Genomic DNA, 15,349 nt, shown 5'->3' on the forward strand with positions numbered 1-15,349 from the left:
ATTATGTATGTTTATTATGAGTTATTTTAGTATTGTACGCGCCTTAGCCGCCTCTCACATTTGCAGTCTCACTTACTAGGTGTGCTGGAAGAAATTTCTTTTTAGAAATAATCTTTTTGTACGTGAACAATAAACTATAAATAAATAAATAAGAATGACGTCAATTTCGAAACACCCCCCCCCCCCCTATCTATCATTTACCGTCATCCGCAGACCACCCCCCCCCCCCCCTAATTTAGAATGACGTAATATATGGACGGCCCCTATGTCGTTTGTAAGAGACGAATAGAAGCAATAAGTAGACCCTTAAAAAAATTGCTCACGGTGTTCTGGTGGTTTGTTTACGCGATCTGAGCTTATTAGTTAGAGCAGGGTTTCTCAAACTATGGGTATGGTGGGACCCAGTGGTGGGTCGCGAGGGAACATTGAGTGGGCCCTGCCTGTAGAACGACACACCACCCTACCGATCCAACCACTGGGCAGCGGGCGAAATTTCCTTTAGGTGGGTCCCGAGTTTGGGAACTTGTATGAGATGAGTCGTAACCCAGACAACTTTGGGAACCACTGAGTTAGAGTATTAACTTTGTGAGTTACCCCGAATCAAGAGCTAAGAGGAGCGGAGGCTGTAAATCCATGGTAGTATACCTAATTTAAAAGCAGGTACCTAAGTCTGCTAAGCAGATTTGCGAACAGAATGTTTTTGACGGTCTCTACTACAAATCTTTATTTACTTGTCCCGAAGCAGTGGTAGGGTTAATACTGGGACGTGTAAGTGCTTTTTAAAAGCCTATTTGCAAAAATAAATATGTTTTATGAGTTTTTTACACCTCTACCTAGTCTTCCCCACTACGATTATCGGGTTAGCTTTAGAGACGGGCGTTAAGTCCGCCATATTGGCTGTGATGACGTCATTAAACACCCGGGCTGGATGGATATCGATATGCCTCATTGAGCTTTACTCCATAGAACGGGTCACGCACGCACATATTATTGGCGCTAAGATCTTGAGAAATCGTCGGCCATCTTTAAATATTTACAACTTTTAGAATCAATTATAATTTTAATGTGTAGATTTAATTGGTTCTTTTGTTATGTATTTACTTATCAAAGAGGCGGCTGCGATCAGAGAATAAGTAACTTTACGCATCAACGTAGGTAACTAATGAATGATAGGTAATTAAAATAAACTCAATGGCATATACGAGTAGGTAGGTACTCGTAATGAACGATGAGGAAAATTGTTTCATTAACAGACCGTTAATTTTTAAAATAAGGCCGGGTTCTAAGACTTCACAGCCGAAAGACGTCCTTTGCTGGACAAAGAGCATGCTTCAAGAGTTTTTTTTTTTTTCATATCAAATGTTTCTTCAGGTCCACCAAGCCAAGTAGGGGGATAGTCTGCAGAGGTCTCTAAAGTGCCACATCCTTACTGAAATTCAAGGGAAGCAGGGGGAATATCATTTTCTTCATAAATACTTACTAAAATAAATTACGGATTCCGTGGAGGGTAGTTGAACGGGAAGCATGGTCGATCTGTTTTAATGGTTTCAATTTATTATTTAATGGACTTTAGTGTACAAATTTGGTGTTATTTTGTGTTCTAAAGTGCAGTGAAGTGATAAATTATAAAAAACATTGAAATACTTCGAATTTGAGCGCGCATCGAGTGTCGAGTGGGTTGTCGTATGTACAACCCGCTTTGGACCCGGTGGCGTCTTGAAACCTGCTTACGGGCATACTTAACTCCACGGAATCCATGAAAAATCAATAGAACTGAAACACCCACGTTCTATTGATAACTATGTCAATTTTCACTCGACATTGGCAGAAATAAACCTCCCAGAGAGGTTTGGTTGCCATTAATAAAAAAAAAAAAAAAAAAAAAAAAAAAAGATAAATTACTCTGACACTGGCTGTATGTGCGAACCGCACAAAGCCATCATAGAAAAAAAACTCAGCAGTGGCTAAATGCAATCCGCACGAACCCACAATTTTTTCAAAAATAACTTGCATACAGCACAAAGCCACCACAACTAAAAATAAAACAAAGTAGGTATTGACACAGGTATAATCAAGTCTGCTTCGACGAGTATTGCCAATAACAAAAAAAGAAGAAGAGTATTGTCAACAACAAAAAAATAAGGTAATGACGACAAAAAAAAACAAAATTGTGACAATAAAATCAATTTATTTTGATAAATCAGTTGGTCTGCTTGGCCTCCTTGGCGTTCTGCAGCGCCTGGGTAAGGTAGAGCTTGGCGAGGCTCTGCGAACAGAACTGGCTGATGTGCTGGCTGTAAGTGTTGATCTGCCCCGCCACGATCATCGGGTTCAGTCTTGGCGGCACTGGGAGCGGCTTGAACAGCTTGTTTACATCTGAAAAGTAAGTAATACCATAAGTTTATTATTCTTAACTCTAGAGTGCTCGCGCTATGAGCATTTTGCCGCCCTCGGCAAAAAAATCGAGTTATTTTCTACACGATGCGTTTGTTAAACTCAAGCGTTTCAGTAGCTGCCTCCCCATACTTCACCTCCATGTATTAGAAATTAGAAGAAATTTAGTGCGCAGGTGACCGCAATAGAGAACGATTGTTGAACGTATGTCACGTTTTGCGGCAAATTGCTCACTGCGCGACTACTGACGTAAGTAAAATTTGTGTATCTGGTTTTTAGTGTAGTTGGAAGATTATTAGTTTTCATTATGTATAATGTTGTTTTGACATTAATGACGTCATAACATTGATAATTACTATTAGTGCTTAATTTATTTCATGTCGTTTTCGGTAAAATTCACGTAAAATACAAAAAATGAAAAAACAAGGAAGTGGTCGGATTTCTAAGAAGCTGGTGCACTAAAATTAGTGGAAAATGTATACTAAAGTTATGAAGAAAGTAAACATAGTCATTACAATACTGTAATAGAACAATCAGCGGCAGAATCTGAAGATGATGTGCCAAGGGTGAAATAGTTGTGCAAATTTACTGTGCAACGCACATTAAATGCACATGTGACAGGCCTGTTTTATTGAAGCACATGTCATATGTAAGGAAAACCTTTAAGTGTGCTAATAAGTTTAATATTTGATGATGTATGTAGGTAAAAACAATAGTGTTTCTAAGATTTCTTTAAATATTTCCTAACATTTCCAAAATATATTTTTTTCTTTAAATTTTAACCACAAATCTTTAATAAGCGTTATTTTCTAATAGTGTATGCTTTATTCTATCATTTTTAACTGATTTTCATATTTTTAAACTGTTATTTGACACACAACCGGACTTTATGTTTGGGCGGCAAAATGCTCATACGCGAGCACTCACGTTTCACGGAAAGGCGCGACTACTCTAGGGTTAATAACGAATTGGGTTGTTGACACCAATCAAACGCTAATTATTAAAAGCTACCTAAGTTGATGCCTTGAGCAATTACCAAGTAAAAACATAAAACATCAGGGCTCCTCCGATACGCTGTTTCGGATCTATCTGTCACCGTCGCTCATGCTGGCATCTCGCTTTGCGTGAGAGGGATGGCAACATTCGATGTTTATTTTGATGTTTTTCAGAGTAACCCAGCATGATTCAGTACAGGCATAAAAATTATTCAAGCCTTACCTTCTTCAGGTAGAGGCGGTTCATCCTTAGAGGCCCTGGCTGCGTTCTCCTGTGCTCTCTTGACCATCCAGCGGTGCTTGTCCTGCTGCTGTCTGACCACCAGCTGCTGGTAGCGGTTGAACTTGATAGCTTCCTGGTTCAGTTCATCTACGCGTTCCATTAGGCTCCGAAGTTGACCTGAAAGTGATCAAACCAGTCAAAGATGAGATGGCAGAGAAGAAACCAGTCAAAAATGAGCCAGTGAATGTTCAATATGATTTATTGTAATCTATGGCCAAAGAGCCACTGTCCAGTGCCAAGTTACGAATGACAGGTGATGATTCCGGAATAAACGTCAGATAAGCGTCGCACGCACTTTTACGCACCCTTAATAGGCGATTGTGGTTGGAAGACATTATGAACTAAATTAATACCTACTACTTGAAGACAGGTTGTGTAATTTTAAAACTATGTAGTCATGTTAATATTCACTTTATAACTAAATTAATTTTTATGTATTAAGTGAATGAAAATGCAATCACTAAATTGTACTATTTGAAGCTTTAAAGCAGGGGTCTCCTAACTACGGCCCGCGGGTCATATTCGGCCCGCCAAGGCCATCAATCTGGCCCGCGACAGCTTAAGACTAAGCCTATGTTTTCGTAGGTGGGCAGAAAAATTAAATTGTTATGGCCCTTGCAACTTACCGAAAAAATTATTATGACCCCAAGGCTTCAAAGTTTGGAGACCACTGCTTTAAAGGAACGAATTTTTAAAGGAACGAAACAGGAATATAAGCAACACACAAACCTTCAAGCACTGATGCGGTGCCGAGGTCCAAAAACTTGGATCCCTCTTCGTCTGGGATCATCTCTTGCAACTCTGACATCATAATATTTGTGAGCGGAGAGTTGCGGATCACGATTGGCACTTCGATAAACAAACTCTCATAGCCAATCTTGAGGTTGCGGAGCGCCTCCGGTGTGTAATCGCCTTCTTTATACATGGCAATAGCCTGAAAACAAGATAAAAAAGAATATTAAGCATCAGTTAAAGTAAAATTACCAGGAAATAAAGGCATAGAGTGAAAAAGTAAGGAATTAATGTACTTGGACAGTTAATGTAATATTATTGGCCATCAGTTTTAGGATAAATTATCTTAGTTCATTATTTCGAAGTAAAAATTTATCTACTCTGTAATGGCCTTGTAAAGCCATAAGGATGAACAGATTCATTTTCTCTGTGCTAAAAGACTGTAGAAGAAGATTTGTATTGTGCATAAATATTTATGTTCGATAAAATAGAAAATAAACAAGAAGTAATAGAAGATAAGTCACAAGACAGACCATATACACTAGCTAGGCTACTGTTTGAACACATTGACAGCCTTCAGCAGTCTTTAAAAGCCACTTTTATGCAGTCAGAATATTTAGTTGCAAACTGACTTGACTAAAAATATGTATAACCCACCTGAGGAGTCAGTCTGTAAGCCTTCAGAGTTAAGAAGCCCCTGGCGGACTTCTTTGTGTCGTAAATGACGACGACGCTCTCCTCGATGGAGGTCTGGTAGTGGTACTGTGACTCCAGCAGCGACTGGCTCAAGAAGTTACCCACGTCTGCACTTTGGTACCTGGAATTAATTGACAATAGTGTTATTTACTAAGTGTTACTGGAATGTTATTCATAATTTACCACAAGGGGTTAACATAATCATTAGTAATTAGTATTTTTTTATTATAGCTTTAAAATCTACAATTAATGTAAGTATTTCTCTTGATTGTGGCCCCACTTGGGTAAAAGCTTCCATCATTTTCCATCTTTCCCTATCGCTGGCTATGTGCATTAGTATTTACAAATTACTTATTTCTTTAAATGTCACATAGGATTCTATTACTGAATTAATTGTAACAATGTTTGGATGTTACAATAAAATTCAGCTTTCTTAGTATTTTGCTGGAAGTTAGAAGTCAGATTCAGTAACAAAAAGACACCTATTTATCAATGCATTATTTTATAAATATAAAACTAAATTCTACTTACTTACTCATGCAGAACAAATAGGTGCTTTTAACCAATATCAAGAGCACAAACATTATAACAAGCTTTTGTAATTTCAGAGGACAAAAAATCCATTTTAAACTTACAGTATTTGTAGTTGCATAAAAAACCAATACTAACCATCCAACATGAAAATGATCAACGTTGACTCTACGCAGTCTTCTCATCATGTCCAGCTGATACTCCTCCTCATCCATAGTGTCATCATGCTTCGGGAACGGAAAGCAGTTGGTGATCTCAAGTCGGTTCTCCACGACCAGTCCGAGTAGGGCTCCCTGGGCCACCTCCATGTTGCTGCATGATTCCTCATGGCAGTGCTTCACGATTTTCATCACCGCCTGTAATAATTTGGTAAACTATAATGTTCCACTCCAAAGGCTGTAAAATTTATACTGACTGGAAAAAAAAAAATTCTTTACTTTAAGATATTTCGGATAAAATCAAGGTAGATCTAAATGATGGTTGATGGTGATGGCATCATTTTTTATAGATGCTAACAGATATTGTTGGTGACAACATAACCTATTATTAAACTTACAGCTCATAACATTGGACACGAATTGAAGGATTTTGTTTGGAATCTTCACTGGGCATCGAAATAAATAAGAATAAGGACTAATATTGCGAAAATTAAATAAATACATGACGTGTCGAGCTACTAAACGAGAGGTTAGATTTAGAAGTACCGTTTCAAACGATTTTCTCAAAGTAATTCAATGAAATACTAACCAAACCATCACATTGTACGTAAGTAATAGCGGCTTCAGTCTCAGGAACTCTTCTAGCCGACCCACCAGCACGATTCGCCATTTTTATTGAATTACAAAAACGAGAAAGGAAAGCAAAGAGCATAAAAGAGTAAGAGACGGCACTCCATAGCACAGATTAGAGAGTATCTCCATAGATATTTTTTGAGCTCACGCACACATATGCATTTTAGAGAACGACCCGCAAATCTTTACCAACCGCACAAACTACAGGCGGAGCTACCAACATAATGCCTTATTTTCTGACAGTATTAGTGACGTTCGTAATAACTTATCGATTATCGATACTTTGCTAGGGTTGTAATTGCATATCGATATCTAGTATAGGAACCTTCAATATTTTAATGATTACTATTTTTATTTTATACTATGTGTAAGTAAAACGAAGTTTTGTAACGTAAATTATTTATTTCGAAATAAAATAGGTATATTACAATAAGTATTGAACATGACATAGCAGTTGTAGGCATGAGGAATTATTGAAAATTATAACAAAGTACAGAAATGATAATTTTGTAAACTTTTATTTTCACAACTTTTTCTAAGAAAAAATAGGATTTTTATTTATAAACATCTTTAATTTTCTTATCAGCTGATCGAACCTCAGCCTCAAGATTACTTTTCAATGCTTTGTTGCTGTGCTTTTTTACTTTTGTCAGCAAAATTGTTTTCACTTTTTATGAAGCTGTCATTAATGATTTTACAACTTTTTCTTAGAAAAAGGTAACTTAATATTTTAAACATCTTATCATAAATTTCTTTATTATGTTGTTGACATTTAAACCAACTAAAATTACAATTTGTACTCAACATTAAGAAAATGAATTTTCCAACATTTTCCATATATATCTGGTCGGCAATATGGTCATGATAAAATTGTTTAGCTTCATTTACGGTGGTACATAATTGAATTGTTGGATAAACGAGACTTTTTTTATCATGCCACCATTCGCGAAGAGATATATATGCATACAAATCATTGTCAACAGGAGTTTTCACGCTCAAACACTCTTCACAAATTAAACAAGAACTGTTCTGTAATAGTTTGGCAGCTAAATACCCGCTTACATATACTACTGGTTGGTTTTCAAGGCTACACAAATTTTCAATGGGCTGTTCTAAGTTTTCAGGGTCCGGGATAGACAACACAGGATAAAATTCAGTGTCTGTGGAATCTTGAACATTAATTTTTATTTCTGTTGTTTTTAAATTAGTTTTTAAAATGTCTTTATATTCCAGCATATGTTTATTGTTGTCTGCTTCACAATTAGCACTTCTGCTATGAGGCACTTTCAGCCCAGTAACCATGCTTGTTTTAAGCGCTGCAGTAAAGTGCGTGATAGTGGGATTTCTATTGGTTACACTGTGTTGCCTAATGATTCCAAATAAGTTTTCCAGAGAGTCTTGGTTAAACTGTCTAAGGTTCATATATTTAAACCCTTCATTCTTTAACTTTTCCCAAATATCGTTTAAGGATTTGATAGATATTTGATATCCCTTTACGCATTTAACATTTTTTAGTATCGTGTTTTCTGCTGTTATAAATTTTATGGTTTTTAACTTATCAGTATAAAAGGTCCAAGACTCAATGTGATTACTTGATGTGGAAACATTTTCCCGGATCCCTTTCTTTACGTCATTTAAAGATGATGGACCATTTGTACAATCAAATAGTTTATCTAACTGTTCAATCACAAATGCTGTATCATTGCAATCAGAAACTTCTTTCCATGCCATCATTTTTAAAATAGCTGCCACGGTATTACTCAGAGCATGCGCAGCATACTTCACCCTCATCTTAGTTTTGAATGTTGGATTTACAATGGTACTATTCAGTTTTTTAAAATTTAAAAAATTTCTGTTGTGTTCTTCTGCAACTACCAAATGCCTCCATTGTGCAATTTTTCCATCGAAAGACATATTTCCACTTTTAAAGAAATTGTTTCGTAATGATTTGAACAAGTGAGGGATGTCATAGATTATAAAAATTTTGTCATTATTTACAGAGAAAAAGTTGCTATCTATGCCTTGTCCACAGTTTCTTTTTAACATGTTAAGAGCTCCTATATTTGTAGATCCCTGATCACAAACTGTTGTTAGAACCATAAATCCGATTTCTTTTAATTTTTTGATGATGTCCGATATAATTTTTGCCAGTTTTGCTGTTGATATTGTGCCTTCCACAAAATAGTGCGCAATATATTGTTTGTATTTATGTTTAGCACCCTGTATCATAAACACTAACGCATGGTCTGCAATTTTCTTTTCTCGTCCCATGTTCTCGCCCTCTCCATAATCCACGTAGCCATCCACTTTATCAGCAATTTCGTTATAAATTATCCGTTTCTTTAACGCCATCTCGTCAAATATTAACGAGCAATATTTATTTTCCTTTGGCATACTTGATGCTTTTGCCTCTAACATATCAATTATATTTTTATTTATACCAGGCTCCATTGGTATATTTTTTAAAATCCTTTGGAGCGTTTTAGTGCTTGGTAGCGTAAACAGCTTTTGCATATAGCGGTATGCTTTAGGGGACCGTTTAAATATAGCCAAAGCATATATTTTGTTGGCTAAAGTCCACCTTTTTCCTTGTGACTTTTTTTTGTTATTCTGCACTACATCCTTTACTAATGATGTCAGCACTTCCGAATCTAACTTGTCTAAATTCACTCTTGACTTCGCTATATTCCTTATTGTTTTTTTTGCATTTTGTAACTGTCGCCAAAGCCTCTTCTCTTTAATTGTAAATGTTGATGAAGTGTCTGTAATAAAAACATTTCCATTAGTAAAAAAAACAACATTAAAGCAAATTGAATTGAATATTGGTTAATTAATCAGCAATTTTACTTAGTTTTTTAAATTAGGTATGTTTTATCTTACCTTTCATTTCAATGTTTTTCTTAGGTCTTTTATAACTGTGGACTAATATTTCTGCCTGTGCATCTTGATGGCAAATGTTTTTATCATCTGAAATATTATAAATATGCAAATTAGTTTAAAATTTATTTTGTTGTTTTATGAAACATATTATTTCCAAATCAATCAATCATTATCAAGTTTTAAAAAAATGCAAAGACAGGATAATGATAGCTCTTCTCATAAAATATGAAGCGTGGGCCCACCTTCAATAACAATGACATAATATTAAATTAAAGGCATTTAGAGGTTTTAATGTTCTGCATTCTGGATGCGGTCTGCGGGTATGTCAAGACAATCTGTAAGTGGTCGTGATAAGGCAATCAGTCACGTGTGCTTTGCGTTCTTTGTTCGTATCCGCACGGTCAAATCGCATTAATATAAAATGTACAGAAACCTAGAATGTTGTACATATAAGTTCATTTTGACCTGACTGCAGACTGCAGAACGCATCCAGGGTGGCATTCTTTAGTTTGAGGGAAGGCATATTATTATTTTAGAAGGTAAATAATTAGTTTGTACACTTACCATGAGTAATGGGTTTATAGGTCATATGTTCTGGTGCATTGGAAGTAGAAGGAAGAGGTTCAAAAGTTGTTTTCGCAGAAATAACAGAATCTGGTATATCTGTTACGGTTAATGTGATAAATTGAAAATTATGAATAATCGCCGGTTATTATGAATAATTACCGACAGTCGAGGTAAAAGTGATAAATTAATTACATTTATCAGTGATTATGTAATAATGCAACCTTAATACTAACAAATATCATAAAAGAGAACACCGGCTCGTGTACAGCGCCGGTGTACAGCCACACATTTTGAACGTTTTGATATCATATATTAATATAATTTGGCATAATGACTTTGGACTGTTTCTTGCGTAACATTACTTTGCCATAATGCCCATAACATATTGTTTTGATTTAAAGTGAAAAATAGGTTAGGGTGCGGCGGGGGTGGCCCTTGGGCCACCCCTAATCCGCCTATTTAGTTTTATACACACATAAATGATCTCATATTAATCACTTTTACCAAATCATGCGGTAATTATTCATAATAACCGGCGATTATTCATAATTTTCACATTTATCACATTGATCGTAACATATCCACAGCTCCCAAACATGTTGAATTTAGTTGTTTGGTTGTAGTTGTAAGGGGAACTGAAAGCAGATAATGAAATGTGAATTGGGTAATAAAATGTCATGTTCTTACCCAACTTTAGGGTACAATCAGTCTAGTACATGTCTTGCTCACATTAAAAATTACTAGCTTATAAATATTATTAAACTAGCTGACCTGGCTAATTAATGTAGATTGCCTAAAATTTTTCAAATTGGTCCGGTACTTTTTTTGAAGAATTTGTATTACACAAATTACTAAAGTCCCTCTAACTCAACACACATTCTAAGCTAAATTGTGTTACGAGTGGGTTTACTACAATATTCAAGCTGTGGGGTTCTAACCCGCACTTTAGGCTATCTTGGCTTCGAGTTACGGAGCCGATCAAATACAAACAAACAATTAAATATTTCCTTTTTATATTATTAGTATAATTTTAGATAAACATACCTCGTTCAACTGGATTTGACTTCTTTGGAATGCAATATGAATGATCATAAAGAACTGTAACAAAGTATAGATATAATTAATAATTGAAATTATATATTATTTATTGATAAGCATACAACACATGTTTGTGGTTACAAAGAAAGAACCTTGTTAAATTGCATTCGGTTGGTTTGTTTTGGAAACCAAAGAAAATTAATTAAGACATCTAAATAATTCAGAAAAATTGATAGATAGTAAATTAAATTTTAAAAAAATAATTGAAGTCATCATCATACCTGTCTTGAGGTTTTCTTTATTGGAGTCTTTTACATGAAGAGGAAACTCTGTCAAAACTTCATCTGGCAAGATGGGATTGCTCAATTCCAGTGTTGGAATAGCTGAGTTCTTCAGCCGAGTTCCTTTGGCATTGAAGGATTCAGGAGTGAAGTGCCCACCACAAACAAACTTCAGTTGGTGTAACTTTTCAATAGGTACATATGCTAAGTCTTCTATGCCAGCATTTTTAACCCACATTCGACAACTGAAATAAGAAATACCTATTAGAAAAGAAAAAGAAAGTTAGTTGATGAATAAATTTCAGTTTGTTAAAACTGAAATTTATTCATCAACTAATTTATTTTAGTATTGTTATGCAATTCATTTACAGAGTACGAAACAAAATACTGAAATTAAAAATTGGTTATGGTTATTTACTGTATGATTAAAAATATTAATCCCAGCCTTTAAGTTTACACAATCAGTAAAATTATCTTGTAATAAATGAGTGTTATTAGAAACTTACCGGTCAGAATCCAGAGGAAACCTACTCAAAAGTAAGGGTGATCCACCACGACTTCGCCTCTTATTACAAATAACGCACTTCTTGTTGTTTCTACTCTCCATTATCAGTAGAAGCCTAAAATGAAATAGGTATTAATTAAACAAAGCCTATAATTTCTCTCCAACCAGTGTCAATGCCCTGGTTCATGCATTTACCAGTTTTGAAAGTACATTTACATTTTCATCACATAGGGTTGTTTTTAATGAATAATAGATTTGTAATAGATCTAATATTTCAAGTAAGTAGATAACATACCCATTAAACAGAAAAGTAAATAAGAGTTTAAACTTCTGTAGAAGTTGAAACACAGCTTATTTAAAAGAGTCTCTATCTCACAAAAAACATAACACTGAACAGCAAACTTTATCACGCCCGATACGGAGGAACTTAATCAACTCAACGTAAACGACAGAAAAGTTTATTTACAGTAATATTGCACCAAATCTGAGAAAATAACTTCACACGAATCAATTCGCCGGTTAAAAACTCAAACTCAATTGACAGACATTTTTTTTCATTTGTCAAACTAACAATACTACCAACATAAGGACACTAACAATTATTTTTAGTATGGTGGTATTGATCCGCGGGTTCCCCTGCTGTAGTGAAATCAATCCAAAATGCACTTTATTGCTTAAGGGATAAGGTTGTATATCAATTGCTACATATAGAGACTAGTTTTTGAATGAGAAGTGTCTACCCACTGAAGGAAAGAAACAAGGCGGATGAATGACAGATGAAATTTGTCTTTGACATATAGATTTTTGTTAGTCACAATACGCATTATGCTAAAGACATTTAAGCTATTCAGCCCTCAATAATGGAAGTTGTTAAAATTTAATTGCAAGAAAGTAAAATTTTAACAATATTTTTGTACTGTCTTGTATAGCCTGACCAGGAACATAAAAACCCTGGCATAGAGGCGCGTCAATTGCATTTGATAGTGCAACACTGAGTACAGTCGTACCTATGTTAAATTAATAGGCTAACTTTATGTATCAGGATTCAGGATTACGGGCTAATTTGATATTTTCATAAATTAACAAAAAAAAATTATTATAGGTAACCTGGTTTAAATAAATTAAATGAAACCATCAATCGAGCTAGTAGGATTTATTTTATTATTCATCAATAATCAAATTCAGAACTTGAATATTCAACTGCAATGTCTGCTCATGAATGCTTCAAACTCGGTACTTCTTTCCCAATTCCATAAAATTCAACACTTACAAAGTGACAAAAAACTTTAAAATGGGTAGTTGAAACAAACCACAGCTAATTTTCATAGTGGACTGTACTATACGATAAACATGTCAGTCAATTTGACAACCTTTGTCGGAAACATTATTCAATGAAAATATTGTCCGAACCCTTAGTATTTCTCTTCGACAAATACTTTAACACATTGTGAACCACTTTTCTTTCACGACTATAAAAAGATTTTAGCAATTTAATTCACAAAATCAATTGCGCACATTTAAAATAAAGTTTGTTTACACTTTGACAGCAATAGACTGACACAGACTGACATGCAAGGTGACATGTCAATGAAGTTTTCAGTTACTGTTGCCATTAAAAGAAATTAGTACCATTAGTTTTCCGCAACATGGCGAGGGTTTTTATGTTCCTGGTCAGGCTATATTGATTTTATTGTATTGTATTGTAATTTATAATTTTATAAAAAAATAGAAAGCACTACAACCATAGACAAGTTATTGAGCTATTATCAATCAGCTGTCAAGCTGTCATACCAAAAGAAATGTCAAAAATGATCAGAAATTCTTATCCACAGATTAGAGAGTATGTCTAAAGACAGATAGGAAACGGCCCTAGTATTGGTTAAACGATAAACAAACTGGTACCGAGCTAGATTGTCCAGTAGGTGGCGCTGAATACAATATGGCGTCTGCCGCCCACAGATTAAATATACCTGTCATACTTTTTTATGATCCGTTCCTTTTCATGTATTGCGGTTAAAAATAAAACTATTGAAGTATCAAATGAAACTTTATTGATGAAATATAACATGAAATATTTTGTTTACGAAAATCAATAAGCATTAAAACTATTGGATTTTAAAAGATTACAGTTACTGTTGTGATTACAGTAGGTACATTGTTTTAGTTTTTACATAATGTACTCACGGCTTGACATTTGTATGTAACTCATACAAAATAAGTTGCGTTATGACTTATAGTAAAATAGTTTTTAATGTTCTCCATAAATTCACACGTTCACTCTCACTTTGGTTCTGTCCAATCCAATAGCCACTGTAAGCAGGCCAGATCTACACGTTTCTCACCACCTGTAAAATATATGAAATATTTGTTAATTAAGAGCAAAAAGATGCGCATGTCACCGTAAGACTGTAATCTCCTACATCATCTACATTCTACACTAATATTATAAAGAGTACAGCAGATGAACAAGTGATCTGTCTTATCTACCATACCTATCTTACTGTCTGTTTTGTTTCTAGATTTGCACTACTTTGTTAAATAAAATTAATTTACCTTGTCAAATGTGTACTTGTCAATCAATTACATGTACATTCACAGAATCTGGATTCCACCAATCTGTAATTAAATAATTAACTTTTATTTGATCCTAGTCGAAAAGCGTCAGAGGATAGTGTTAGAATCATTTTGAGGGTGTTTTAAATTTTAAAGGTACTTACCAAATGTTCTTATCAACAGAAGTTAATATTCATCTAATACAAATCTTCCTAATTTAATGCATTTATGTCATGGCATAACTTGCAAATGAAATGAGTTCATCGTTTGTAATCAAGCATTCTTGGTCTGGTTTTATTGCTTATATAGGTTTCTTCTAAACTTATTTGAATAGGAAGTAAAGGTTGGTTCATCTGGATTTTAAGTAACAGTTGACAATAATGATCAGCACCGGTGATTCCATAGCAAGCACTTTTATTGTAATTGCAGCTTAACACCTTATAAGTTCGATATTAACCTGAAACAAATAGGTACTTAGATTCACTGTATAAAACACGTATCATCATTCACTGTGTCCTGCAATCTATGCCTGCAATGTACCTACGTGTATTGTATTTTGGGTCCAAACTCCAAAGTATGTTGTTACTCCATGAAACGATCCATATTTAGTTTCCATTGATTTAAATGGAGTTATGAATGATATTGTAATGAAGATTTAATCCTTTGTGTGGTTCAATACTTGATAAAACATGATGTTGCTGCAAGCTGCAATAATCTTTCTCGAGTGGATATCTTACTTGAGAGAAATTTCTTCTTAAAACAAACATCAATCCAACTGGCAATCCATGCACATGTAGTTCTTATTAATATTGATTGAGAAATTATTGATTTTAGATAAAATTTGTTTAAAGAAAAACACGTTTTTTCGATGAAAATTTTTGACGTTTTTTTTTTTTAATAATGTCACAGTTGTAGACTTGAGACGGAACTAAATTGATTAAAGTGAAAATTACGACTTTGAATTAATATACTTTTAAATAAACATTTCATTTATAGAATGCAAATAGATTCAATAAAATAATTTATAAATAAAAGTTGAAGTTGTAATTCGAAAATGTTTACTAACTTGATTCCAGACACGCAAAAGACCATTGCCATTGTCG

General features: G+C 34.5%; 2 protein-coding genes and 1 long non-coding RNA gene across 4 annotated transcripts; all 3 read right to left on the reverse strand.

Annotated features, from left to right (window-relative positions):
• Positions 1-2,168: 2,168 nt before the first annotated feature.
• LOC135088362 (eukaryotic translation initiation factor 3 subunit H) lies at positions 2,169-6,514 on the reverse strand. Its single transcript, XM_063983213.1, has 6 exons — positions 6,379-6,514; positions 5,770-5,987; positions 5,062-5,221; positions 4,402-4,606; positions 3,613-3,789; positions 2,169-2,376 (listed from the first exon to the last, which is right to left on the reverse strand). The coding sequence occupies exons 1-6, from the start codon at positions 6,499-6,501 to the stop codon at positions 2,201-2,203; spliced, it is 1,059 nt and encodes a 352-aa protein (XP_063839283.1). The 5' UTR covers positions 6,502-6,514; the 3' UTR covers positions 2,169-2,200.
• A 407-nt stretch (positions 6,515-6,921) lies between these two features.
• LOC135088363 (THAP domain-containing protein 5-like) lies at positions 6,922-12,435 on the reverse strand. Its single transcript, XM_063983214.1, has 6 exons — positions 11,695-12,435; positions 11,189-11,433; positions 10,914-10,967; positions 9,867-10,504; positions 9,303-9,389; positions 6,922-9,184 (listed from the first exon to the last, which is right to left on the reverse strand). Exons 1-4 carry the CDS (start codon positions 11,793-11,795, stop codon positions 10,431-10,433), a joined length of 474 nt encoding a protein of 157 aa, XP_063839284.1. The 5' UTR covers positions 11,796-12,435; the 3' UTR covers positions 6,922-9,184; positions 9,303-9,389; positions 9,867-10,430.
• A 1,292-nt stretch (positions 12,436-13,727) lies between these two features.
• On the reverse strand, positions 13,728-15,327 carry LOC135088023 (uncharacterized). Of its 2 annotated transcripts, XR_010260943.1 has the most exons (5): positions 15,313-15,327; positions 14,791-14,951; positions 14,411-14,703; positions 14,247-14,309; positions 13,728-14,038 (listed from the first exon to the last, which is right to left on the reverse strand). It is a non-coding gene; the product is annotated as an uncharacterized LOC135088023 (long non-coding RNA). The 2 variants fall into 2 exon arrangements; XR_010260942.1 differs by lacking the exon at positions 15,313-15,327 and having other exon boundaries at positions 14,791-14,955.
• Positions 15,328-15,349: the final 22 nt, after the last annotated feature.

Source organism: Ostrinia nubilalis, chromosome 3, assembly GCF_963855985.1.
Source record: "Ostrinia nubilalis chromosome 3, ilOstNubi1.1, whole genome shotgun sequence".
Lineage (NCBI taxonomy): Eukaryota > Metazoa > Arthropoda > Insecta > Lepidoptera > Crambidae > Ostrinia > Ostrinia nubilalis.